The sequence below is a fragment of the Cebus imitator genome, unplaced genomic scaffold (genome assembly GCF_001604975.1).
Source record: "Cebus imitator isolate Cc_AM_T3 unplaced genomic scaffold, Cebus_imitator-1.0 Scaffold509, whole genome shotgun sequence".
Classification (NCBI taxonomy): Eukaryota; Metazoa; Chordata; class Mammalia; order Primates; family Cebidae; genus Cebus; species Cebus imitator.
The window spans coordinates 537782-562847 of record NW_016107824.1 but is presented as its reverse complement, the minus strand read 5'-3'; the positions used below and the strand labels follow the sequence as shown (position 1 = coordinate 562847).

Here is a 25066-nt window from a genome sequence, read left to right as displayed (position 1 = left end):
CAAGCGATTCTCGTGCCTCAGCCTCCATAGTAGCTGGGATTATAGGCACATGCCATCACATCCGGCTAATTTTTTTTTTTTTCCTGTATTTTTAGTGGAGATGGAGTTTCACCATGTAGCCCAGGCTGGTCTCGAACTCCTGTCCTCAGGTGATCTGCCTACCTCGACCTCCTAAAGTGCTGAGATTACAGGTGTGAGCCACCACACCTGGCCAACATTATTCTAAATCTAATAAACCAATTTATGTCCTCCACCTTCAGGTCATCCAGCTCCAGGTGGCCCTCATTGAGGGATAGGTCCTCTCGATATTCAAGAGCCACCCTTCTATGGCGGACCCCTGGACTGCCCATCGGGGTGACAGGACAGAGGCAAAATCCTGCCCGTCTCCCTGGATACCTATCCCTGGCTGGGCACCGCTTTTGGCAATCCAAGAAGCCAGCCCTGCCCTGACAGCTCTCAGGAGGCCAAGACTCACAGAACCACTGCCACCGCCCCTCTGCAGCAGCCAGCAGTTACAGAAGACTGACGTTTGTCCATTTTCCCTCAAGAATTGGGGTCTTGAACTCTGGCGGGAGGAGATGTTAGAGTGGGTAGCCAGAGGAGTATGAGCAGGGCAGGAGGGGGCTCCCCCGACCACACACACGCAACAGGAGTGCCAGCCACCATCAGGTGATGCTCAGGCATCCTAACTGTCTCTAAAGCAGTAATTGGTCACAGCCAGTGCCAGGGAAAGACAGCCTCCTAATAGAAAACACCCGAAGCTGGTGATGAGCAGCTTCCCAAGAAGAGCCCAGGGGCTGGGTGAGGGGGAGGTCACACAGGATCCCGCATGATGTCAGCATAGGAAACCCCAAGCCAGAAGGCCACACCACACACTTGCCTGTGAAGCCGCCCCCTTGGCCTTCTTCCAAGCCTACGTTCCTTCCTTTCACTCTGGCTGTAACGCTTGCCTCGGTCTCTCCCTCTGCCTTATGACTCTCAGCTGAATTCTTTCTTCTAACGAGGCAAGAACTGAGGTTGCTGCAGACCCGGATTCATCGCTGGTGACAACTTGTTCCCCGAGGCCCCGGCCTGGAGCACCTTCCATCCGCTGCTGCTACAGAACGCCTCATCCCTCGATGCCCAAGGTCAACGCTGCCGGCTCCTCCTGGGGCCTCCTTGCCACTTTGGCCAGAAGCCCTCCCTCCTGTTGAGTGTGGCACCTGCTCTCCCCCCCGAGACCCCGCCCCCAGGAGGGCACGGCACAGCTCAACACCCGCACAGGCCCCGCCCAATCAGGGAGGTCTTGGAGGGAGGGTGGAGGGCGCTGCTGGGGGGAGGACCTGTTCTTCTGAGCAGGCAGGTTGGGGAGTGGGGGTTGCTGACAGCCCAGGGCCCCGTGGGGAGCCTGTTCTTCTGTGGTGGGAGCAGGCCCTGTGGTGGGAGCAGGCCCTGTGCTGTGCTCTCCTCTCTCTGCAGTGGGCTGGGCACCTCTGCTTTCCTCTCCCCAGGGGGTGGCTGAGCAGGTGCAGGCACTGTGGGTAACCCCCCATATAGGCACCTAGGAAAGAGACCTAAGCAGAACCCTGGCACAGTTAGGGCTTGAAGAATACCCAGCTATTTCCTTTTATATAATCCTTTATATAATCATGTATTAGTTTATAGAATTAGGGCTTGAAGAATTCCTTTATATAATCCTCTGTATATAATCATATAATAGTTGACAGTAAGAGTGCCTAAAGAATATTTCCCTACATATATACCTATAATCATATCTTAGTTCATAGTTGGAGAAATGCCTAGAGTGGACACAGTACAGAGCGTGAATTAAGGAATAAACAGCTTATAATCGGAGGAATGCCTGGAGCAGACACAGTGCAGAGCATGATTTAAGGGAAAACAGTTACACCAGGACAAGAACCCATGGCCCAGGCGGCAGCGTTCAGTGACGTAAAGATACCCGCTGGATGGCAGGCTTGGGGCGAGAGCCACTCCTCCTGATAAAGGAGTTGTAGGACCTTGCTCCAGTTCTTGTGGAAGGCTGCCCTCAGACCGGCAATCCACCTTGGTGACTGTGAACTTTATCAGCTCTTGCTACTGTGCTGCTCGAAAAGCATTCTCCCATAGAACCCATTGGAAGCTGCCAGAAGGTGGCGGTAACCTTGACAGCTGTGTCACTGCTGTGTGACTTAAAGCATCCTCCTATAAATCTTAGAAGTAGATTGCCCATAGATAGAAGTATCGCACACTGCACCCTCTTCACTGCGCACGGCCCACCTTCAAGCCTCGGTGACCTAATGGGGGTGGACCCCTTACTGCGCACGGCCCTTGCCTTCATGGGAACGGGCCCCTTGCTGCGCACTGTCCACCTCCTGGCCTAGGTGACCTAATGGGGGTGGACCCCATGTTTTATTGCTCATGACCCTATCACTATCCTTAAAGATGATTTCACTCACTGCCCTGCCCCCTCACCTATACACAATAAATACTCACGCTTCTGGTCATTCGGGGCCTCGCCTGTCTCCGCTCATAGGTGGTGTGGCCCCCTGAGCCCAGCTGCGTTTTCCTTGTACTTCTGTGTCCTGTCTCTTTATTTCTCGGATCCTGTGCCTCAGCACAGCATAAGGGACATCTCACGACCCTGTGGGCCATCAGCCTTACAGGCACCATCTGTGCCTTTGGCCTGCTTGGAACTTTTGTTAAAGACATTTGAATGTAATAATGTGGTAATAATTCTGGAAGTCAGACTCTCCCCCTTCCCCTGGGTTTGCTGGGTTTTTTTGTTGACTGTTTTGGTTTCAGTTGTGATGGCTGCCTCTGTGCTGATGGTCAGCCTGCGGTGTAAAGTGAAGACTTTCTCACACCTTTCCTGATCCCCTGTCAATTCATATCTATTTATAAGATATATATGTTTAGAGACAGGGCTCGCTGTGTAGCCCAGGCTGGTGTGCAGTGATGCTATTACGGCTCACTGCAGCCTCAAACTCCTGGGCTCAAGGGATCCTCCTGCCTCAGCCTCTGGAGGACCTGGAAGCACAGGCTAATATTTTAAACTCTTTTTGCAGAGACGGCATCTCCCTGTTTCCCAGCCTGATCTCAAACTCCAGGGCTCTAGCGACCCTCCCACCCTGAGCTCCCAAATTGCTGGGATTCCAGTCATGAGCCATCATGTCTGGTTTAAATGTCTTTTCTTTTTTTTTTTTTTGAGATGGAGTTTCACTCTTGTTACCCAGGCTGGAGTGCAATGGCGCGATCTTGGCTCACCGCAGCCTCCGTCTCCTGGGTTCAGGCAATTCTCCTGCCTCAGCCTCCCGAGTAGCTGGGACTACAGGCATGCACCACCATGCCCAGCTAATTTTTGTATTTTTAGTAGAGACGGGGTTTCACCATGTTGACCGGGATGGTCTCGATCTCTTGACCTCATGATCCACCCACCTCGGCCTCCCAAAGTGCTGGGATTACAGGCTTGAGCCACCGTGCCCGGCCTAAATGTCTTTTCAAGAAGTTTAAAAATTACTCTCTAGCTGGGCAGGATGGTTCATGCCCGTAATCCCAGCACTGTGGGAGGCTCTGCGGGGAGGACCACTTGAGGCCAGGAGGTCGAGGCTGCAGTGAGCCGTGACAGCAGCACTGCACTCCAGCCTGGGCGACAGAGCGAGATCCTAAAAAAAAAAAAAAAAAGGAAAAGAAAACAGAAGGAAAACTACCCCTTAAAGGGTATTTTCAGGCTTTTAATCTGTTGGATTGTCGTTTTCAGGATTTTACACCGTAGGGATTTGAATCTTTCGTGACTTCGACATTTGGGATTCTGCTCTTGGAGATGGCTGAAATGCGTTTTAAACAGAGAAGCAGAGCTCAGATGAGCAGCCTTGTAGTCATTTAGGTCCTGTCTTCTCTGTGTGCCCTGTGAAATACTGTCAAACATCTCCTGGCCACAGATAAGGGAAACCCCAGGGCTGTGAGGGCCCCCAGGGCTCCTGCCCTTCCGAGGCTGGTGACCATGGCTCCGGCTGGGCGCCGGGTGTGTCACTCAGCACACAAGCCCCTCTCCAACCCCATTACCCCCTGGAAGTCCCTTGCTCTCCCCTTCTGCGTGGTGACCCCGCACTGCAGCTGGTGGAGGCATGGCGTTACCCAGCCTGCCTGCGCTACTGCCCCTCCTGGGCAGACCCTCTTCCATCGCCCAGAAACCACTCACACAACCCACTGTGCGTGCTTTTATTTTACACATTTAGATCCCTGATCTGTTTAGAACTCATTCTTGTGAATGGTGTAACTTTACTTTTGGCGGAGGGGGGCGGAGTCTCGCTCTGTCACCAGGCTGGACTGCAGTGGTGTGTTCTGGTTCACTTAACCTCCACCTCCCAGGCTCAACCAATTTTCCTGCCTCAGCCTCCCGAGTAGGTGGGATTACAGGCGCCCACCATCACGCCTGGCTAATTTTTGTATTTTTAGTAGAGAAGGGGTTTCACCATGTTGCCCAGGCTGGTTTCGAACTCCTGACCTCAAGTGATCCACCCACCTTGGCCTCCCAAAGTGCTGGGATTACAGGCGTGAGCCACCACGCCCGGCCTGAATGGTGTGATTCATACATATAATGGCCTCTTGTTCAAAGAGCTAACCAGTTGTCTCAGTACCTTTCATTACACACTGCATTTCTGCCCACTGATCTGAAATCCACCTTTATCAACTATGTTTCCACGTTCCTCTTTCCAGATAGCCCCTTTTTGTCCATCTGTCTGTCTCCTGTGCCACACCTTTTAATATGGCGGCTTCAGCAGATGCTGCGGGACCCGCGGGGAAGCATCAGTTTTGTCTTCTGGGTCTTCCTGGTGCCATCAGATGTCCCTGGTCCCATATGAACTTCAGGGTCATTCTGCACTAACGCCAACAAAAGCTCGGTGCTGTTTCAACTGGGATTGAGCCTCACTTCTGAATTAACCTGTGGAGAAATGCTATCTTTATGATGTGAAGTCATCCTATCAAAGAACAAGGCATTTGCCCATTTGTTCAAGTCTGTGTTGAGTCCTTCAAGAATACTCTTAGGCTGGGTACAGGGGCTCAATCACGCCTGTATTCCCAGCACTTTGGGAGGCCACGGTGGGAGGACGGCTTGAGCACAGCAGTCCCAGGGCAGCCTGGATAACAAAACGAGACCATCTCTAGATGTTTTTAAATGAGCCTGGTGTGGTGGCGTGCACCTGTAGTCTCAGCTACTCGAGAGGCTAAGGAGGAAGGATCGCCGGAGCCCTGGAGGTCAAGGCTGCAGTGAGCTGTGATCACACCACCGCTCTGCAGCCTGTGGGGCAGACGGAGTCCCTGTCTCAATAAGAAGGTGTTTTAAAGTTTCCTCACTTAGGTTTTATACATTTCTTGATAAGTTTATTTCTAAGCTATTAAATGTTTTCTCCACTATTACATCACGTCCCTGGTTATTGATGGTGTAGATGAAGACCATCTATTTTTTGACGATAATTTCACTGCCTCCAAGTTACAAGGTTTTTATTGATGAATTTTACAGGGCTTTCCATGTAAATCATATGAATATGAGATCGTTTCCTGTTTGCAATTCTGTTTTGAATTAATTTCTTACCCAACTGCATTCAGTAACATTTCCAGTACACACACACACACACATATACACACACACAAATATACAGACACACACACACACACCACACACAAAAATACACACATATACACACACACACACATACACACATACATACACATATATACACACATACATACACAACACACATACACACACACACATAACTACAGACACACGCATCCTAAGTATTCACCAATTCCTATTTTGGGTGCTTGTATCAGTGACAGGTACTGAATTTTCCCAAAGGCGTCAGCGGCACCAGCGGATGTAATCACCTGCTCTCTCTTCTTAGATGTATTCATACGGTGCAGTCCTGAATGGCTTTTCTAATAACTGAACCAGTTGCAGTCTTAGGATAAATTCCACTTGGTCATGGTTTATTACTTTCTTAATGTGGTTTTGTATTGTTTGCTAATTTTTTTTTTTTTTTTTGAGACGGAGTTTCACTCATGTTACCCAGGCTGGAGTGCAATGGCGCGATCTCGGCTCACCGCAACCTCCGCCTCCTGGGTTCAGGCAATTCTCCTGCCTCAGCCTCCTGAGTAGTTGGGATTACAGGCACGCGCCACCATGCCCAGCTAATTTTTTGTATTTTTTTAGTAGAGACGGGGTTTCACCATGTTGACCAGGAGGGTCTCGATCTCTTGACCTCGTGATCCACCCGCCTCGGCCTCCCAAAGTGCTGGGATTACAGGCTTGAGCCACCGCACCCGGCGTTTGCTAACATTTAACGTAACTAATTTGAATCAATATAATTGATATAACTGTAATTTCTCCAGTTTTGAGACAGAGTTTCACTCTTATTGCCCAGGTTGGAGTGCAATGGCGCAATCTTGGCTCACGGCAACCTCTGCCTCCCATGTTCAAGTGATTCTCCTGCCTCAGCCTCCCAAGTAGCTGGGATTACAGGCATGCGCCACCACACCTGGCTATTTTTGTATTTTTAGTAGAGTTGAGGTTTCTGCATGTTAGTCAGGATGGTCTCATAAACACCCGATGTCAGGTGATCCACCCACCTCGGCCTCCCAAAGTGCTGGGATTGCAGCCGTGAGCCACTACACCCAGCCTATAATTTTTCATTTTTTGTACTCTCTATCACATTTTGCTTATTATTATTTATTTTTGAGATGGAGTTTTGCTCTTGTTGCCCAGGCTGGAGTGCAACAGCATGAACTTGGCTCACTGCAACCTTCACCTCCTGGGTTCAGATGATTCTCCTGCCCCTGCCTCCCTAGTAGCTGGGACTACAGGCACCTGCCTCCATGCCCAGCTCATTTTGTATTTTTAGTACAGTTGGGGTTTCACATGTTGCCCAGGCTGGTCTCGAACTCCTGGCCCCAAGTGATCTGCCTGACTTGGCCTCCCAAAATGCTGGGATTATAGGTGTGAGCCAACATGCCTGGCCTGCTTTTTGTTTTTAAGTGGGGTCCTGCTACATTGCCTAGGCTGGTCTTGAACGCCTGTCCTTAAGTGAGCCAGTCACCTCAGCCCCCCAAAGTGCTGGCATTACAGGAATCAGCCACCGCACTCGACACCCTGTGGTAATTTTCTTTGCTCTGAAGTCGATGTTTGATGTTAATTATACGGTGCGGCCCTACAGGGTTCTGTGAGCTGCTCCCAGCCGGTGTGGAGACAAGAAATTGTAGAAATAAAGGGCACAAGGCACGGAGATCAAGAAAACAGAGTTTGGGCCTGGGGCCCACTGCTAACCAGGTCTTGGAGACCAGCACTGGCCCCAAATGCCTGGACTCTCTCTTTTATAGAGTTGCAAATCTGGGGGCAGGGAAGGTAGGGCGTGGCCTTGGTGGTCGGTGCCTGGGGGCGGGGTAAAATAGGAGGTGGCATACAGGTGGGGGCGCAGGAATTTCTGGCACCCGAAGTGAGGTAAGGAGCATGATGCATCAGCACTTTTTCCATACTTATCAAGAAAGAACTGAAATACTAAGAGTTATGTTACTATTCCTGATTACCTTTTCTAAGAAAAAAGGCACCAGGTGCAGAAGCAGAACATGAGTAGACATGGAACGTGACCACTGAAGCATAGCATCACATAGAGACAGATAAGACCCCGGATGTTTGTGGGTGTCCCTGACAGCCGTCAGGCCTTACCGTGAGAGCTTGAGAAGCGGAGTTTTCTCCAAACTTCCCCAGGAAGGTGATGTCTCAGCCGTTTTGGACGTCTCCTTCCCTGTCTGGCTAAACATCGGGCGCTTTCCCAGCGCTGGTGCTGGTGCTGCCACACAGCCGAGGCGCCCTCCAGCAGCCCTTATGCAGGCGTGACAGAGGGCTTAGAGCATCTTGCCTTAGTGTCATTCATTTCAGTGTCACCCCAGGTTCACACTTCCGACCTGAGGCATTAGTAAAGGAATTAAGATCACCTATGAATAACTAACTAGTAACTATGGTTATATTTCTAGTTACTTTCTTCTTCATTATTTACATGGAAATAGGCTGAGGGATCTCCCCCCTACAAAATACGCCTCTCCTCCACTTTTTTACTGATTGTTCCCATGGTACACACATTTCCATTCTTTTACTGTTAACTTACTTACATCACTGTATTTGAAGTGAGTGTCTTGTAGGTGACATATTGATGGCTCCTACATTTTAACTGTCCTATCTTTAAATGAGCATGAGAAGCTCGTTGTTTTTTTTTTTTTTTTTTTTTTGAGAGAGAGTCTTGCTGTTGCCCAGGCTGGAGTGCAGTGGCATGATCTTGGCTCACTGCAACCTCCACCTCCTGGGTTCAGGTGATTCTCCTGCCTCAGCCTCCCAAATAGTTGGGACTACAGGCATGAGCCACCACGTCCAACTGATTTTTGTATTTTTAGTAGAGATGGGGTTTTACCATGTTGGTCAGGATGGTCTGGAACTCCTGACCTTGTGATGTATCTGCCTCGGCCTCCCAAAGTGCTGGGATTACAGGTGTGAGCCACCACGCCAGGCTGATCATATGCATTTAATATTTCTGATTAAATAAGGATTCAGCTCTACTGGTTATCTTTTAGTTGGTGTTTTTTGAGACAGAGTCTAGCTCTATCGCCAGGCTGGAGTGCAGTGGTGCAACCTTGGCTCACTGCAACCTCCGCCTCCTGGGTTCAAGTGATTCTCCTGCCTCAGCCTCCCAAGTACTGGGACTACAGGCGTGTGCCACCACACCCAGCTAATTTTTGTATTTTTAGTAGAGATGGCATGTCACCACATTTGCCAGGATGGTCTCGATCTCTTGACCTTGTGATCTGCCGACCTCGGCCTCCCAAAGTGCTGGGATTACAAGTGTAGCCACGACGCCTGGCCCCTCGCCTTTTTTTTTTTTTTTGAGATGGAGTCTCGCTGTTGCCTGGGCCGAAGTGTAATGGTGCAATCTCAGCTCACTGCAACCTCTGCCTCAGCCTCCCACACAGCTGAGATGGCAGGCGCCCACCACCATGCCTGGCTAATTTTCACCTTGTTGGCCAGACTGGTCTTGAACGCCTGATCTCACGTAAGCCACCCACCTCACTCTCCCAAAGTGTTGGGATTACAGGCGTGAGCCACCACACCCAGCTGTATACTTCTTTAGCAACTAAAATGTACATACTTAGCTTTTCCAGTCTTTCTGGGATACTTTGCCACTGAAACGGAGCATGGACCTCCACACCATTCAGCCACGTCACCTCACACCTTGACGCTGCAGTTGTCCTATGTATTAAACACACATAAATGGAAGCCGCATGTGATGATTTCTGGTTTTGCAATCACGCATATTTTAAGGAACTCCTGGGTAGAATACTCTGTTTACTCAGATATTTGGCACTTCCATTGCTTTTCCTCTGTTCCAGGTTTCCTTCTGGTACAATTTGTCTTCTTTAAGATTCTTCTGTAACCATTTATTTAAACCAGGTCTTCAGGCAATTATTCTCTGTATCATATTGTCCCTAAAGGACACTTTTGTTGGATACAGTATTCTGGGTTGGCATTTTTTATTTCAGAACTTAAAAATGTTCCTACACTTCCTGCTGGCCTTTATGGCTTCCAAGGAGAAACCTGATCCACTGAACTATCCTTCTAGAAGCACTGTGTCTGTTTCCTCAGCCTCCTTTTAAGACTCTCTGTAAGCTTTCACCAGTTTCATTATGGTAGGTCTGGGCTTGGTTTTCTTCAGGTTTATCATGCTTGCAGCTTACTGAACCTCTTGAAACTGCAAGTTTATATCTTACACTGAACATGAGAGGTCTTTCATCAATATATTGTCAAGTGGTTTGACTACACCCCATTTTCTCCTTTCCTTCTAGGATTCGGATGTCACAAATGTCAGCTGTTTCATATCATCACACTGATACCTAAGGCTGTTGCTCATATGCTGAGTAATCACGGACACTTTTGAATTTTACATTATGACACTCTGGCTCTTTCAATCCCATGGTTAATGGAGATATCTGTTAATCAGGCGAGTGACCTAGTTAGGCTTGGCCAGCAAGTTTTAATGAACGTTGTGAGGATTGTGCTTTCAATGTGAATTCCCTTCTCGAAGGCTGTGCAGTGTTGCTCATGTCTCTTCTAGGAGCGGGGCTTGTCCACCCGCAGACTAGTCAACCTCACAGGCCAGCTCTGAAGGCTGATGATGTTTCTGCTGCTGCAGGACTGCCTGGAGGCCAGGGCAACTGAATGGAAAAAACCAAACTTTTAAATTTTCTCTTTCACTAGTGTTAGGATATCTGTTTCCTACTGGTTGTGTGAAAACAGAAGTCGGTATGAGGCCCCCATCTGAAGTCTAGCGGATGCTGGTGCCATGTTTCTGGGACCTCCTGGCCTTCACAACTGTGAGCCAAATAAACCTCTTTCCTTCATCAAAAAAACAGAGGTCTTGGCTGGGTGTGTTGGCTCATGTCTGTAATCCCAGCAGTTTGGGAGGCCGAGGTGGTAGATCACCTGAGGTCAGGAGCTCGAGACCAGACTGACCAACACGGAGAGACCTCTTCTCTACTAAAAATACAGAATTACCCAGGTGTGGTGGTGTATGCCTATAATCCCAGCTACTTGGGAGGCTGAGGCAGGAGAATTGCTTGAACCCAGGAGGTGGAGGTTGCGGTGAGTGGAGATTGCACCAGGCACTCCGGCCTGCGCAACAAGAACAAAGGAAGAAAGAAAAAGAAAGAAAGAAGGAAAGAAAGGAAAGAAAAGAAAGAACGAACGAACCAGAGGTCTTGCACAAATTTTATATCCACAGCGGGAAAAATGAAATTAGACCTCTACAGATATCATCGATAAAACTCAACTCCAGATGGATTAAGCACAGCAACCCGGGATAAAACAAACACTGTGGAGGCCAAAGCCGGGCGCGGTAGCTCATGCCTGTAATCCCAGCACTTTGGGAGGCTGAGGTGGGTGGATCACTTGAGGTCAGGCGTTTCAGACCAGTCTGGCCAACATGATGAAACCCTGTCTCTACTAAAAATACAAAAAGTAGCTGGGTGTGGTGGCAGGCGCCTGTAATCCCAGCTACTCGGGAGGCTGTGGCAGAGAATCGCCTGAACCCAGGAGATGAAGGGTGCAGTGAGCTGAGGTCATGCCTGGGCAAGAGTGGGATTCTGTCTCAAAAAAAAAAAAAAAAAAATTTGCGGAAGCCAAAATACTACAGCATATTTAAGGCCTTAAAGTAAAGTTTCTGATAGATAAAAGCTGTATGAATTTGAGTATGCCAAAATAAAGAAATCTTTTTCCGTAATACACCATCACAAAAGTGAAAACATGTCAGGTGGAAACCTCTACAATCTTAGAAGCCGTTAAGTGGTGACTCACCTCACAGCAGCCTTGCTATTTCTAAAAAAGAACAAACAGCAGACAAATCAGGAAAAAACAAGACCAGGTATTTCATCCAAAGAGGAAAATAACCAGCGTAAAGCACGTTCATACTATCAGTAATCAAGAGAAATGCAAACCAACATCCCAGGGAGGTGCTGTTTTACAGCCACACTGGAAACAACGTCACTCCCTCATAAGGATGAACAAGTAGAGAGAAGGAATAAAGCTGCCCAGGAGCCCACATGGCAGCTCCCACAGATAATCCCGGAATCTCCCGGGGTTGGTAAGCCCCTGTCATGGGGCAGGTGCTTGGGTGCAAAGACCTGTGGGGAGAGAAACATGGCCTGGGGCCTAGATGGGAATGTGTGTGGGTGACTGAGTGAATACACGCAGGTGCCTGACATGGAAAGTTTATCACTCACGGTGTCAAGAGAAGGGGACACATCACTCCCCACAGGGTCCGAGTGGAGTGGCAGACCTGGGCAGGAGGCGGCGGGAGGCGGGGGGAGGCGGGGGGAGGCGGGGGGAGGCGGGAGGAGGCGGAAGGAGGCGGCAGGAGGCAGAAGGAGGCAGGGGGGCAGAAGGAGGCAGAAGGAGGCAGCAGGAGGCAGCAGGAGGCAGAAGGAGGCAGAAGGAGGCAGAAGGAGGCGGCAGGAGGCAGAAGGAGGCAGGGGGGCAGAAGGAGGCAGAAGGAGGCAGCAGGAGGCAGAAGGAGGCGGCAGGAGGCAGAAGGAGGCAGGGGGGCAGAAGGAGGCAGAAGGAGGCAGCAGGAGGCAGCAGGAGGCAGAAGGAGGCAGAAGGAGGCAGGGGGGCAGAGCCCACAGCCTTCTCCTGGGTTTCCCCAGGGAAGGCAGGCAGGGCAGGAAGAAGTTTGGAGCTGGCTAGCCTGCATACTTCCAGCAGGCCAAGGGCACTTCGGGGAGGAGGGACATAGGTTTGGGGTGTCAGCTGGAGAAAGGAAGCCGTGGTTGATTTGCATCTGAAGTGAGCATTTCCAGCAAGCTGGTCACCATCTTTAGGAATTACCATCCTTGAGGGACGGTCTAGCCCCCACAGCAAGACCCCAGGATGAAAAGCATCCTAATAGACAAAAAATACAACACAATACGATGGGTCCTCTAATGTTTTACCTGATGCCAAGAACACTCGCGTGTCGACGGTGATGATCACACAGGAGGGAATACGTTGCCCTAGCAGCATGGAAAACGTTCTGAGAGTAAGAAGGAGGAACGTGGGTATCTGCGCGAGCAGTCCTGCCCATCACCCACTTCTCCATGATGCGTGGCGTCAGTCTGGTTCGCGCTGCTGTGATCTGAGGCTGGGTAACTGATAAAAAAGCTTACTTGGCTTATGGTTGCAGGCTGCACGAGGCATGGCACTGGCACCCAACCTGCTTCTGATGAGGACTTTTTTTGCCATGTCAAACAGGGCAGAGAAGGTCAAGGGCAGTGAGCCAAACCCAAGGGACAGCTTGGCTTCATCACAACCACACTCATGGCAACTAACGCATTCCCCTACCAACCAATCCAGTCTTGACAGAGCAAGAACTAATGGCACCCAGCCATCCAGGAGGGGTGCCCCCATGACCCAAACCCACACCAGGCCCGCCTCACAGCACTGCCACACTGAGGGTGAAATCTCAACTTGAGACTTGGTGAGGACAAACCAATCGCATCCACATCACAGCGTGTGCTATGACTCAAGGCAATCACTTTGAGACGTTGGGAGTTCAGTGATAATGTCCTCGGGCAGTGGGAAATGTGACAAGGGGTAAGCCCGACAATGGTCAGGATGGCAGGTCTGCAGGTCTGCTGCGGGAGGGCGTGAAGTGAAAAGTGAGGCCACGCAAAGAGGCTGTGTGAAGCCGAGCCTAGGGAGTCAGGAGGTGACCCCGGAAGCTGCAGGGGAGAGGAGACAGTGGTCTCCCCAGAGGGTGGGCGCCTGACTGACCCGAGGTGGGTCCTGGGGAAACAAAAACATGTGTTATCAGTTACCAAGATTCCAGACACTACCAGATCCTCCTACGGGCGTGGCGTGCGGGGCCGCAGGCTTCAGCTGAGATGACAGCAGGATCACAGGCTGGCTGACAGCAAGCTCAGGCTCCTAACAGAATCTCAAATGTCAAATTTGTGCCTAGGGGCACCGGTCCATGGGCATCGCTTCTGAGGGGCTCTGGAGAAGTGGCTGAAGTCACCTCATGTGAAGGGAAGGGACTCTTTTTTTTTTTTTTTTTTTTTTTTTTTTTTTTTGGTTGTTTTTTTTTTTTTTTTTTTTGAGACAGAGTCTTGCTCTATCACCAGGCTGGAATGCAGTGGTGTGATCCCGGCTCACTGCAACTTCCGTTTTCCGGTTTCAAGCAATTCTCCTGCCTCAGCCTCCCAAGCAGTTGGGACTACAGGCACGCACCACCATGCCCAGCTAATTTTTTTTTTGTACTTTTTTAGTAGAGATGGGGTTTCACCATGTTGGCCAGGATGGTCTCGATCTCTTGACCTCATGATCCGCCCGCCTTGGCCTCCCAAAGTGCTGGGATTACAGGCATGAGCCACCGCGCCCGGCCAGGAGTCGTCTTAATAATGAGATCTGGGGTTGGGGTGATGCCTCCACCAGCAGGGAGCATGTCAGGCAGGGCGGCGTCTGTGCTGCCACCTGCTCAGGATGCCGTCACCGTGCATTGGACTTACCAAGCACCAGGACAGGCGTCACCTGAGACTCACAAGCTCTGGACTCAGGCAACTGTGTTTTCAGCCAATGAGGATGGCATCTGAGGCCTGACCAGGAGCCACCACAGCCCCACAAGGTGGTTCACACTCATCTGATGACCTCTGGTGTCGCTGCCGACAATTAAAGGTGACAACAGATAGGCTAAACAGCCACACTCAACCCCACAAGGGAAACACTGCAAAACCCACTCCTCTCCACAACAAACACGTAACCAAAGGTGCACAGGTCTCTCCATCAGGACTGATTGTTCACCTTGCAGATCACCTTCATACTGCGGGGATTTAACACCACAGTCACCACGCAGCTGCAGCCCCGAGGGCCATAAAATATATAACCCAAGGTGGCTGCAGCCAGGGGACACACATTCGAGTCACTCACACAGAAACCTTACTCTGCTGCTGTGTGACTTTAAGGCCTCATCCAGGAAGCGCCGGGGATGCCGCCAAGTGCCATGGACACCAGGACCAGCTGTGTCCCTGGTCTGTTTTCACGGCGTGCAAAGGGACAGCACACACACACAAACAGCTCTCTCCCAGAAGTGCCAGATCGCAGCAGCTGCCAGGACTGCTCTGCGCACTGTGGAGAGGGTCTGGAGGTCAGCAGGGACACTCAGGGCTCTCACCCTCCTGCACTGCCTGAGGTACAAGAATTCCAACCTCCCCGCGTGTGGGGTGCTGGCTGTCCCTTCACAGCCATGAAACGGGCAGCTCATGGTGCTGGCCTCTGACCTTGCCCCTCTCCACTCTGCCCCTCCTTGCACCTGGTGTTTTATCTGAAGGGTTCAGGTATGGGAGAAGAACAAGGGCATTTTCATGAAATGTGGAGCTGTGTAATGCCCCGCCTTGGCCAGTGTGGGACCCTACAGGTGGGGTCATGCTAAGAGCACGACTAGCCAACCAGAGCCCACACAGCTAACACAGGGTGACATGTGAATCCTCAAGACCCACTCTTGGCCAGGCTGAAACTCAGACAGTGTAATAACCAGACGAGAATTTCTACTGGAGCAGAGTCATCGCTCCAAGAAGGATCAGTGCAGCATCATATAGGCTCAAAATACACCTACAGAACCCCCGGAAAGACATGTCTCTGTTAGCCTACGAGGTTTCAGGACACAAGGAACCAATTCCTATCTTCCGTACATTCACAATACTTCAAGTGTCAATCCCCGTGTTTACTGAAGGCTGAGGAACGATGTCATGTGAAAATGACCTCCCAACAATCCTCACTTCCCTAAGGTTTTCTCCAGTGTGACATCACAAGGGATTGTCACAGCACCGTGCAGAACCTCAAAGCAACACTGCACCTATCACGGAGCAGTAGGGTCCTCTCCACTGGATACCGTCCCGTCCGTATTTTCCAGGACCTGAGAGAACACTAGGGCTTCCTCTGTCCTGATGCTCTAGGGCTCTGGGTGCCTTCCTGCACCCCGGGCTGTGATCAGATGCTGACGGCCTGGCCACGTTCCTCAGGTCATAGGCACCGGGGAGCAAGACATCTTTCATGTCTTCAGCGTGAGTGAGTGTAACTGAAGGCTTCCCCACATTCCTTATATTAGCAAGGTTTCTCAGTGTGAATTTGAGTGTGATGGTTAAGGCATGAGGAATTCTTAAAAGACTCTCCACAGTCCTTACACACAAAAAGCTGCGCTTCAGTGTACGTTTTTAAATGTTCTTTTAGAAGATAAAACCGATTATATGCTTTCCCACAGTCCTTACATTTATAGGGTTTCTGTCCTGTGTGAATTCTCCCATGTTTACGCAGGTGAGAGGAGGCGCGGAAGGCCTTCCCACATTCGTTACATATGTAAGGTTTCTCTCCTGTGTGAGTCCTTCTGTGTTCGATGAGGTGTGAGGAGGAAGCAAAGGCTTTTCCACACTCCTTACACATGTAGGGTTTCTCTCCAGTGTGGGTTCTTACGTGCACGATAAGGTGTGAGGACGTGGTGAAGGCCTTCCCACATGTTTTACACTCATAAGGCTTCTCTCCAGTGTGAGTTCGCACATGTTCAGTTAGGCTCGAAGAAACGGTGAAAGTTTTCCCACAGTCCCTACATTCGTAAGGTTTTATTCCAGTGTGAATCTGAACGTGCTTATTCAGGCATGAGGAATTTCTAAAGGACTTCCCGCATATCTTACATATAAAGGGCTTCTCCTCTGTGTGAGTTTTCACATGTTCGTTCAGTAGATAAACTCTGTTGTAGGCTTTCCCACAGTCCTTACATTCGTAAGGCTTCTCCCCGGTGTGTGTCCGCTCGTGTTTCGTAAGGCCGGAGCGCCCCGTGAAGGCTTTGCCACACTGCTTACATTCATAGGGTTTCTCTCCAGTATGGATTCTCACATGTTCAGTCAGGCTTGAAGAAACAGTGAAGGATTTCCCACAATCTTTACATTCATAGGGTTTCTCTCCAGTGTGTGTCCTGACATGTTCAGTAAGGCCTGAGGATGTACAGAAGGCTTTCCCACAGTCCTTACACATGTATGGCTTCTCGCCCGTGTGTGTTCGTACGTGTCTAGTAAGGCCACAGCGCACAGTGAAGGCCTTCCCACAGTAGCTGCACGTATAGGGTTTTATTCCAGTGTGAATTCGAAGGTGATTATTAAGGCATGAGGAATTTCTAAAATATTTTCCACAAACCACACATGCAAAGGGCTTCTCCCTCATGTGAGTTTTTAAATGTTCACTCAGTAGATAAAACCTACTGTAGGCTTTCCCACAGTCCTTACATTCATAGGGCTTCTCTCTAGCGTGTGCTTGGACGTGCTGAGAAAGACCTGAGCATCCAGTGACGGTTCTTCCGCATTCTTTACATTCGCAGGGCTTCTCTGCAGCATGAATGCTTACATGTTGAGTTAGGCTTGAGGAAACAGGGGAGGATTTTCCACATTCTTTAAATTCACAGGGCTTCTCGCCAGTGTGGATTCGCATGTGACTAGTAAGGTATGCGGTGCATCCAAAGGCCTTCCCACATTCCCTATATACATGAGGATTCCTTACAGCATGCATTTCAACAGTTGCTGCATGGCCTGGGGAGTGAGTGAGAGCCTTCCCACACTGCTTCCATTTACATGTTCCTTCTCTGTTGTGAGTTCGCATGCGACCCTGAAGGTATGTCTGGTTAAGAAATGCTTTCCCACAGTTGCTGTAGTCAAAAGACTTGTCCCAAGTGCATGTTTGCTGGTAAACAACATTTGGAGCAGTGCTAAACGCTTTTCCACACTGATCCAACACAGAAAACTGCCCTCCAGCTTTGCACAAGGTTTTCTGGTGTGAAATTAAAAAGTCTTTTCCATAATGGTTACAGACACAACTGTATCCTGTATTTTGAGTTCTCACATGTGTGCTGAGATCTGAGGGCTCACTGACAGCCTCTCCACACTGCATCCGGTCACAGAGCTGCCCTCCACTGTGGCTTCTTGCCTGCTGGTGAAGAATGAGTGATCATCAGAGGACTGCTGAGGCTTATTCTAAGATCTCACCCAGCTGAAGACAGAAGTATGACGGTGATGATTACGATTTTTGCCATTTTCACAACATGCATGCAGCTCCTGCCCCGTAGAAGTCTTTCAAGTCAAATGATGCGCCCAACTGCAAGAATCCTGTGCCATCTGCTCTAACTCTGAAAAGACTCCTGTCGGTGCTCACCAAACAGCCTGCAATCTCAGTGCCTCGTTACGTGTGTGCTGATGTGTGTCTGAAGAAACTCTGAACCAAGTTTCTTTTTGTTGAGACAGAGTCTCACTCTGTCACCGAGGCTGGAGTGCAGTGGCGTGATCTTAGCTCACCACAACTTCTGCCTCCCAGGTTGAAGCAATTCTTGTGCCTCAGCCTCCCAAGTAGTTGGGATTTCAGGCGCATTCTGGCACAGAAATTTTGTTTTGTATTTTCAGTAGAGATGGGGTTTTACCAGGTTGCCCAAGCTGGTTTTGAACTCCTGAGCTCAGGCAATCTGCCCACCTCGGCCTTCCAAAGCGCTGGGATTACAGGCATGAGGCACGCGCCTGCCAGCACCAAGTTCCAAGACAGGATTAGCTCCTTCCAAATTCCTCACATTCAGAGTGTTCTCTGCAGACAGCCCCCACCTGAGTGAATGCTGCTTCTCTAAAGTCTCTCAATTTTGCTCATTTTCTTTTCCTTTCTTTTTTTTTTTTTTAAGATTAGGGTTTCATTCTCGTTGCCCAGACCGGAGTGCAATGGTACAATCTTCGCCACCGCAACCTCCACCTCCCAGGTTAAAGCAATTCTCCTGCCTCAGCCTCCCAGCAGCTGGGATTATAGGCATGTACCACCATGCCCAACTAATTTTGTATTTTTACTAGAAATGAGGTGTCACCATGTTGGTCAAGTTGGTCTCAAACTCCTGACCTCAGGTGGGTTGCCTGCCTCAGCCTCCCAAAGTGCTGGGATTACAGGCGTGAGCCACTTTGCCCAGCCAATTTTGTGCATTTTCTATAGTGGAATTCACAATCTTTTATGAGTGTGATAAATGAAAGCATCTGTCTTGTTCATCTTACCATTTGTGTCTCATCTGATGCTCTGAACCAAGCTCTGTCCTGCTGAAGTGCTGACCCTTTGCTTTCAAGTTGCCATTCTGAAGCATAAAAGAAAAAAAGTAAGGGTTTGCAGAACAAAATGGTAGGTTAATTGACCTAAAAATGATCAAACTCATTGTTATTTGTTTTCATATAAAAAAAAAAAAAAAAAAAAAAAAAAAAGCAAAGATAGATTTGAGGAGTGTGGCTATGTGTAAAATTTGGAATATAGGAACTGGGAGTCATAATTTAGAAGGTTTTAAAATAAATTTAGTCTATAAAAAAATTAATGTGATGGTGAACAGAAACAGTATTATCAACGAAAGAAAGCAAGAAAGATCTAGACAAAGAGCATATATTAAAAACACAAACTTGGCTGGATGTAGTGGCTCATGCCTGTAATCCCAGCACTTTGGGAGGCCAAGGTGGGCGGATCACTTGAGGTCAGGGGTTTGAGAGCAGCCTGACCAACATGGTGAAACCTCATCTCTAGTAAAAATACAAAAATTAGCTGGTGTGGTGGCACGTGCCTGTAATCCCAGCTACTCAGGAGGCTAAGGCAGGATAACTGCTTGAACCCGGGAGGTGGCGGCTGCAGTGAGCTGAGATCACGCCACTGCACTCCAGGCTGGTGACATGGTGAGACTCCGCCTGAAAACCAAAACCAAACAAACAAAACCACAAAAAACACACAAACTCAAAGAACAAAAGAGCAGGTTTTTAATGAGATCACAGGGAAGTCCAGATCAGACAGAAACTAAGGAAATATGGGAAGCTCAGGATACGCCAAAACTTGTGAGTCCAATGGCCTCATGTTCTGTGCCAGAATGCATCTTAAAACGTACACTCAGGAACCTTCCACCAAACTTGACATCAACCAGGGATGCTCTTCACACTCACTCACCTTGGAGAACTCCTCTCTGCCCTGCCCTCAGCTGCCCTTCCTCCTCCAGCCAACAGATCACACTGGGTTTGAACAGGTGACGTCCTGTACACAGGGAAAGAGACATCAATGGAAGAGATTCAGGCAAGAGATGACAAACCTACCCATGAAATAACTACATTTCTTTTTCTTTTTTTTTTGAGCCAAAGTTTCCCTCTCTTTGCCCAGGCTGGAGTGCAACCATGTAATCTTGGCTCACCAGAACTTCTGCCTCCCGGCTTATCCTGTCTCAGCCTCCGAGTAGCTGGGATTACCTGCGTGTGCTACCACAGCTGCCTAACTTTGTATTTTTAGTAGAGACGGGGTTTCTCCACGTTGGTCAGGCTGGTCTCGAACTCCTGACCTCAGGTGATCCATCCACCTTTGCCTCCCAAAGTGCTGGGATTATAGGCCTGAGCCACTGCACCTGGCCAAGAACTACATTATTAAAGAAAGCAGTGAAACTGCCGTGAAAGAGCTCAAAGTGCAAATACCCCATCCTTGTGTGCCTCAAAGACACTGGTTATCTCTGAGCACCGGAACCGCATTCAGGCTGAAATGCACCTGTAAACACCGCTAAGACTCCTACTGAAATAGGAAACAATGTAAGCACAAAGAGATTTTCATTCATTTGGGAAACTACTAGCCAGTGGTTCTCAGTGTTACAGTGAATTGGCTTCCTCTGGAGGGCTTGTTACACAGAGATGACAGCCCCCCCCAGCGGACATTGTGATCCAGTGTGTCACAAGTGCAGTCTGAGAATGCGCATTTCTAGGTGAGTGATGTGACAGTCCTGACCCTAGGGCCATATTCTGGAAACTACCACCCTAGTTTCAAGCCCATTCGCGCAGTCGCTGTGTGTTGCTTCCCGCAGTACCCGGCTTTGCCATCACCAACCCTGGAGCGCAGTAAGGAGTAACATGTATCGATGCTACAGAAGCTGCCAAGAATGGAGGCCCCTCACCTACTGAGGCCAGGTTTTCATAGTTCTCCAGCATCACATCCCTGTAGAGGTCTCTCTGAGATGGGTCCAGTAAAGTCCATTCCTCCTGGGTGAAGTCCACAGCCACGTCATCAAAGGTCACCGAGTCCTAAATCATCACACATGACGGTCAGAGCTGCCCGACCCATCAGCAGTGTCCCCTGGAGAATGGGGCCTCCATGGGACCGTGAGGCCTCTCACTGTCTAGCCCATGGCCCAACGGTCCTGGGAGCCCTTCTCTGTCCACACACGCAATGTCGATGTCCCCCACCACGTGGCTGGATCGGCCCCTCTAATGCGAACTTTTCTCACCTCAACCCCACAGGGCGCCCCTCTCGCCTTACGTCCCTCTCCTGAGCACAGTACAGGCAAGTGATACGTCGTGATGTGGAAATCAGTTCTCAGAGAGGACACTCTCTCCTCCTTACCATGTGTCAGAGCAGCAGCAAAATAAGAACCATGCATTTGGTGCCACAGGGTCAAAATAATAAGTAACGGTGAAGCCAGGCGCAGTGGCTCACACCTGTAATCCCAGCACTTTGGGAGGCCAAGGCGGGTGGATCACCTGAGGTCAGGAGTTCCAGACCAGCGTGGCCAACATGGTAAAACCCAGTCTCTACTAAAAATAAAAAAAATTAGCTGGGCGTAGTGGTGGACACCTGTAATCCCAGCTACTCAGGAGGCTGAGGCAGGGGAATTGTGAACCCGAGAGGCAGAGGTTCCCATGAGCCGAGGTAACACTGAAATACTGGGAGGATTTTCACAGTAACACCTGACCAACTAGGCTCTGCTCCTGGGGGATTCAACTAGGGACTCAGTCCTTGAGTGAAGTTTTATTTGCTTTAAGGAGCAGTGGGGGCTAGTCTGCCCAGACAGAAATGTGTCAAGCTGATGAATACCAGTATGCTATTTTTAGAAACATATGGTTTTGGCATACCTGATAAGAATCTATCAGCCAGCCAGCCAACATCCCTGCTGCCTGGGTCTGTTCTCCATGAAGGCAGACTAAGTCCTTAGAAACACGACCTCCTAAAAAATAAAGAAGGCATGAGAATCCACAGCTGACCCTAATTTAGACGTTTACGGACCCGGAAGTCATTCCATCCTAGCAGGAAATTCCCATGTACTCCTGCACACTCAGGAAAACACACACACACACAGCCACATAGTGCCAGGGTGGTTTGTGTCACCCAGTGATACCAAAGGTTTGTGAGCTACGCTGCCCGTCAGGAAATGGCAAGTCTCCTATTGCAGATATGGAAACGCAAACCCCAAGGAACGTGACTCTTTATGTGCCCATGATGAGAAAACTCATGAAGGAGTTTATGCATGACCCCTTCCCACAGCACACACACCCGGGGCTGACCGACAAGCCCGCACACTCTGGCCCACTCCAGCGGCTACAATAGGAACCCGGAGCATGACTACTGAGGCCTGTCCGTGGGACTCACACTGTGTATCAGGACCTAGAGCAAAGTGTCTGAGAAAGAGCAACACCAGGACTCACTGTGGGCCAGGTCAGGGGCTGCCATCCTGGGAGGCTGATGGGAACGTCTGAAGGCTCCGTTCCTGAGGCCAAGGCTGCTGCAAGGGCGGCTTGTGAACCTCTGTGGATGGTGCAGTCTCCTTCTCTCCTGATGCAGGGATGGCTGGATCTCGATTTCCTACCAACCATAAGGAAGAAGCATTACTTCCCAGTTAACAAACCTCATGCATGATCTTGTCTCTGCGGATGATATATGTGAAAGCCACTGCACCCTGTTTATCCGTATTATCTACTCAAGAGCAGTATATGGGTCAAAAGATGCACTGGAAGCCTTATTTAATTATCAGAACAGCCATTCACGAATTTCACTTGGGTTTATACCTAAAATGCCCTGGACTCAGACAACAGGAATTCGTCCCACTTCATCCACTCAGGAGGTGGTAAACCAAGACACCTGGCCGGTACAGTTCAACCTCCTTGTCAGTTTGTGCACCTGAGTCTGTGATCACTCCCCAGCAGGACAAAAGTAAGCCTAGAGCCGTGCCTTCTTATTCTACTGATGAGGTGACTAAAGCAGTAATGCTTCACAGGTCAGAAAAATATGTCCATTCTCCTAGTATAAATTGTACTTACTACCGGGTGTCTGAGACAGGGAAAAGGCCCACATGTGTTCAGTTTGGTGCCACCTGCACAGCTCCCTTCCTTGTTTCAAAAAGGGAGGTAAAATTCCGTTCTCTGCCTTACCATCCCCAGAGGACCCAACTTTCAGACTGCCCTTATATGCTATGATGACATTATGCTGGCTGGATACAGTGAACAGGAAATCAACCCGTTTTAGACACCTTCATATGAAACATAAAGAATAGAGGAATTGGGATTCAGGGGCTGGTTTCCGTGAGTTCAGTAGCCTAGATTACATAAAGACATCCCCCCCAATATGCACCCCAAAGTTACAGCACCTCGTAAAACCTATAACCAAAAAAGAATCACGACATTTTGCAGATCTTTTAATTTTAGAGGCAATGTATATAACAGCTTCAATGCTCTTATACAGTTGCCTATGAGACTGCCGGTGACAAGTGTGGATCTGTGCAGTTCAGGTGCAGGACAAGCTTCTTAGGCATTTGGTGGAGATGAGGCAGCAGACCCAATGACGGTGTCCATGGTACACAGGTTCCGCTGGAAGCCTCTAGCAGGCACGGATGAGACTCAGAGCACAGCCCTCTGGGACTTTAGAGTAAATCTACAACCTCTAAACGGCCCTCTATGCAGCTGCCCGTTGGCCTTTTGAGAAATGGGCTGTGGCTTGCCACCAGTACAGAGTAGAGAAGGACGGGACAGGAACTGACTCAGTAACGTAAGACCTCGTGGCCCCCAAAGCATAAGGTACTTACTGTCCGCCCTCTGCCAGCCTCTCCTCCGAATTCAACTACTGGTTCATAGGAAGCAGGCAGAAATGGAGGGATATTTAAACATATCCAGAGAAAACAATACCAAAGGCAACATGCTAGAGAAATGATAGTAACAGTTCCAGCTGAAAAGACACTAAGACGTTAACGGTGGGAATGCAGGACCCTCGAACGGCTCTTAGTCCCCCAAATACCCAACAGCGTCATGCTGGAACAACGTTGAGAATTCCAGGCATTACACAGCGTGGGCAGCGGATGGCCGCGTTATTTTTAATTCTCTTAGGAGAAATGCTAGTTCCGTGGTCTAGCAGGACAACGTTTTTGTCTTTAAGAGATGCTTCACCAAGTATTCAGAGGTTACGTATCACGGGCGCAGTTTATTTTCCGCTCAATTACACTCAAACAGCGGTTCCCGCGCGGCAGACAGAAACCCGGCCCCGGCCCACGACGAGCGACGCGGCTGCAGGGACAGCCCCCGCGGCCGGGGGTCCGCTTTCAGATTCAGGCTTTTCTACAGCAAAACGTGAGCGCGAGCGGGAGAACGGCCGCGGTCCCCACCCGCGAACGTGCACAGGGAGCGGCGGCCCGGACCCCGGGATCGACCGGACGCTGCGATGCCAACGCCGCGTGCCAGGACCGGATAAAGCCCGCCCTGCTCACACCGAGGGGGCGGAGGGTCCCTCTCACCAGCTCCGCGGAACGCAGGCGCGGCCCGGGCCCACCAGCCGCGAGCGGCGGCGACTCCCCCTTCTGGAACCGGCGACGACGCGCTTCGCGGGGCGCGGGGCGCGGGGCGGGCGACCACGCCCGGGCCGGGACCCCGGCGGACGGCCCCAGGGCACGCCCGGAACTCACCAGCGCCGGGACTGACCGCCGCGAGGGCAGGGACCGCTAACGGACAGGCGGAGCCGATGCCGGAAGACATGCCGGCGCGTCTCTGGCGTCACTTCCGCCTCCAGCCGGCTGGCCGAACCGTTGGCTTCCGGCGCCTGGAAGTTGCCGTTTCTTCCGTGAGGATGCGGAAGGGTCGCGGGGCTGCCTCGGGAACGGGGCTGGAGGCGGAGACAGGCCCGGAGGACTAGGCGGACGGGAGGACCAGGCCTCCGGGCGCCACTGCGGAGCCGGGACAGACCGAGAGCGCGAGGCTGGGCGGGCACTGCCAGGAAGTGCTCGTCGCGAGCGCGGCGCGCGATCCGGCCGCAGCGGGAGGCCGCGGTGCGGAGTGCTCGGTCCCCTCTCCATCTCTGCAGGGAGTCGCTGGCCCCGTTGCTTTTTAGATAAAAAGGAACTCTTACAGTTGATTCTTTTGCATTTTCTTTTCTTCTAACTTTGTTTTTTAGACTGAGTATCGCTCTGTCGCCCGGGCTGGAGTGCAGTGGCGCGATCGCGGTCACCGCAGCCTCCGCCTCCCGGGATCAAGCGATTCTCCTGTCTCCGTCCCCCAAGCAGCTGTGACTACAGGCAGCAGCCACCACGTCCGGCTAATTTTTGTATTTTTAGTAGACAGGGGTTTCCCCGTATTGGTCAGGTTGGTCTTGAACTCCTGTTCTCATAATCCGCCCGCCTCGGCCTCCCAAATGCTGGGATTACAGGCGTGAGCCACCACGCCCAGCTACTCCATTGCATTTTCAATGCAT

General features: G+C 50.4%; 1 protein-coding gene across 5 annotated transcripts; it reads right to left on the bottom strand.

Moving 5' to 3' along the window:
• Positions 1 to 4501: 4501 nt before the first annotated feature.
• Positions 4502 to 24662, bottom strand: ZNF778 (zinc finger protein 778). 5 transcript variants are annotated; one of them, XM_017513935.2, is made up of 7 exons: positions 24285 to 24389; positions 22042 to 22198; positions 21472 to 21563; positions 20517 to 20643; positions 19535 to 19618; positions 18613 to 18689; positions 4502 to 4921 (listed from the first exon to the last, which is right to left on the bottom strand). In XM_017513935.2, the coding sequence occupies exons 2-7, from the start codon at positions 22064 to 22066 to the stop codon at positions 4889 to 4891; spliced, it is 438 nt and encodes a 145-aa protein (XP_017369424.1). In that variant the 5' UTR covers positions 22067 to 22198; positions 24285 to 24389; the 3' UTR covers positions 4502 to 4888. The 5 variants fall into 5 exon arrangements, with proteins under 5 accessions (XP_017369424.1, XP_017369423.1, XP_017369419.1 ...); XM_017513934.2 differs by lacking the exon at positions 4502 to 4921 and adding an exon at positions 12188 to 13339; XM_017513930.2 differs by lacking the exon at positions 4502 to 4921 and adding an exon at positions 13866 to 17521 and having other exon boundaries at positions 24285 to 24662.
• Between the last annotated feature and the right edge of the window lie 404 nt (positions 24663 to 25066).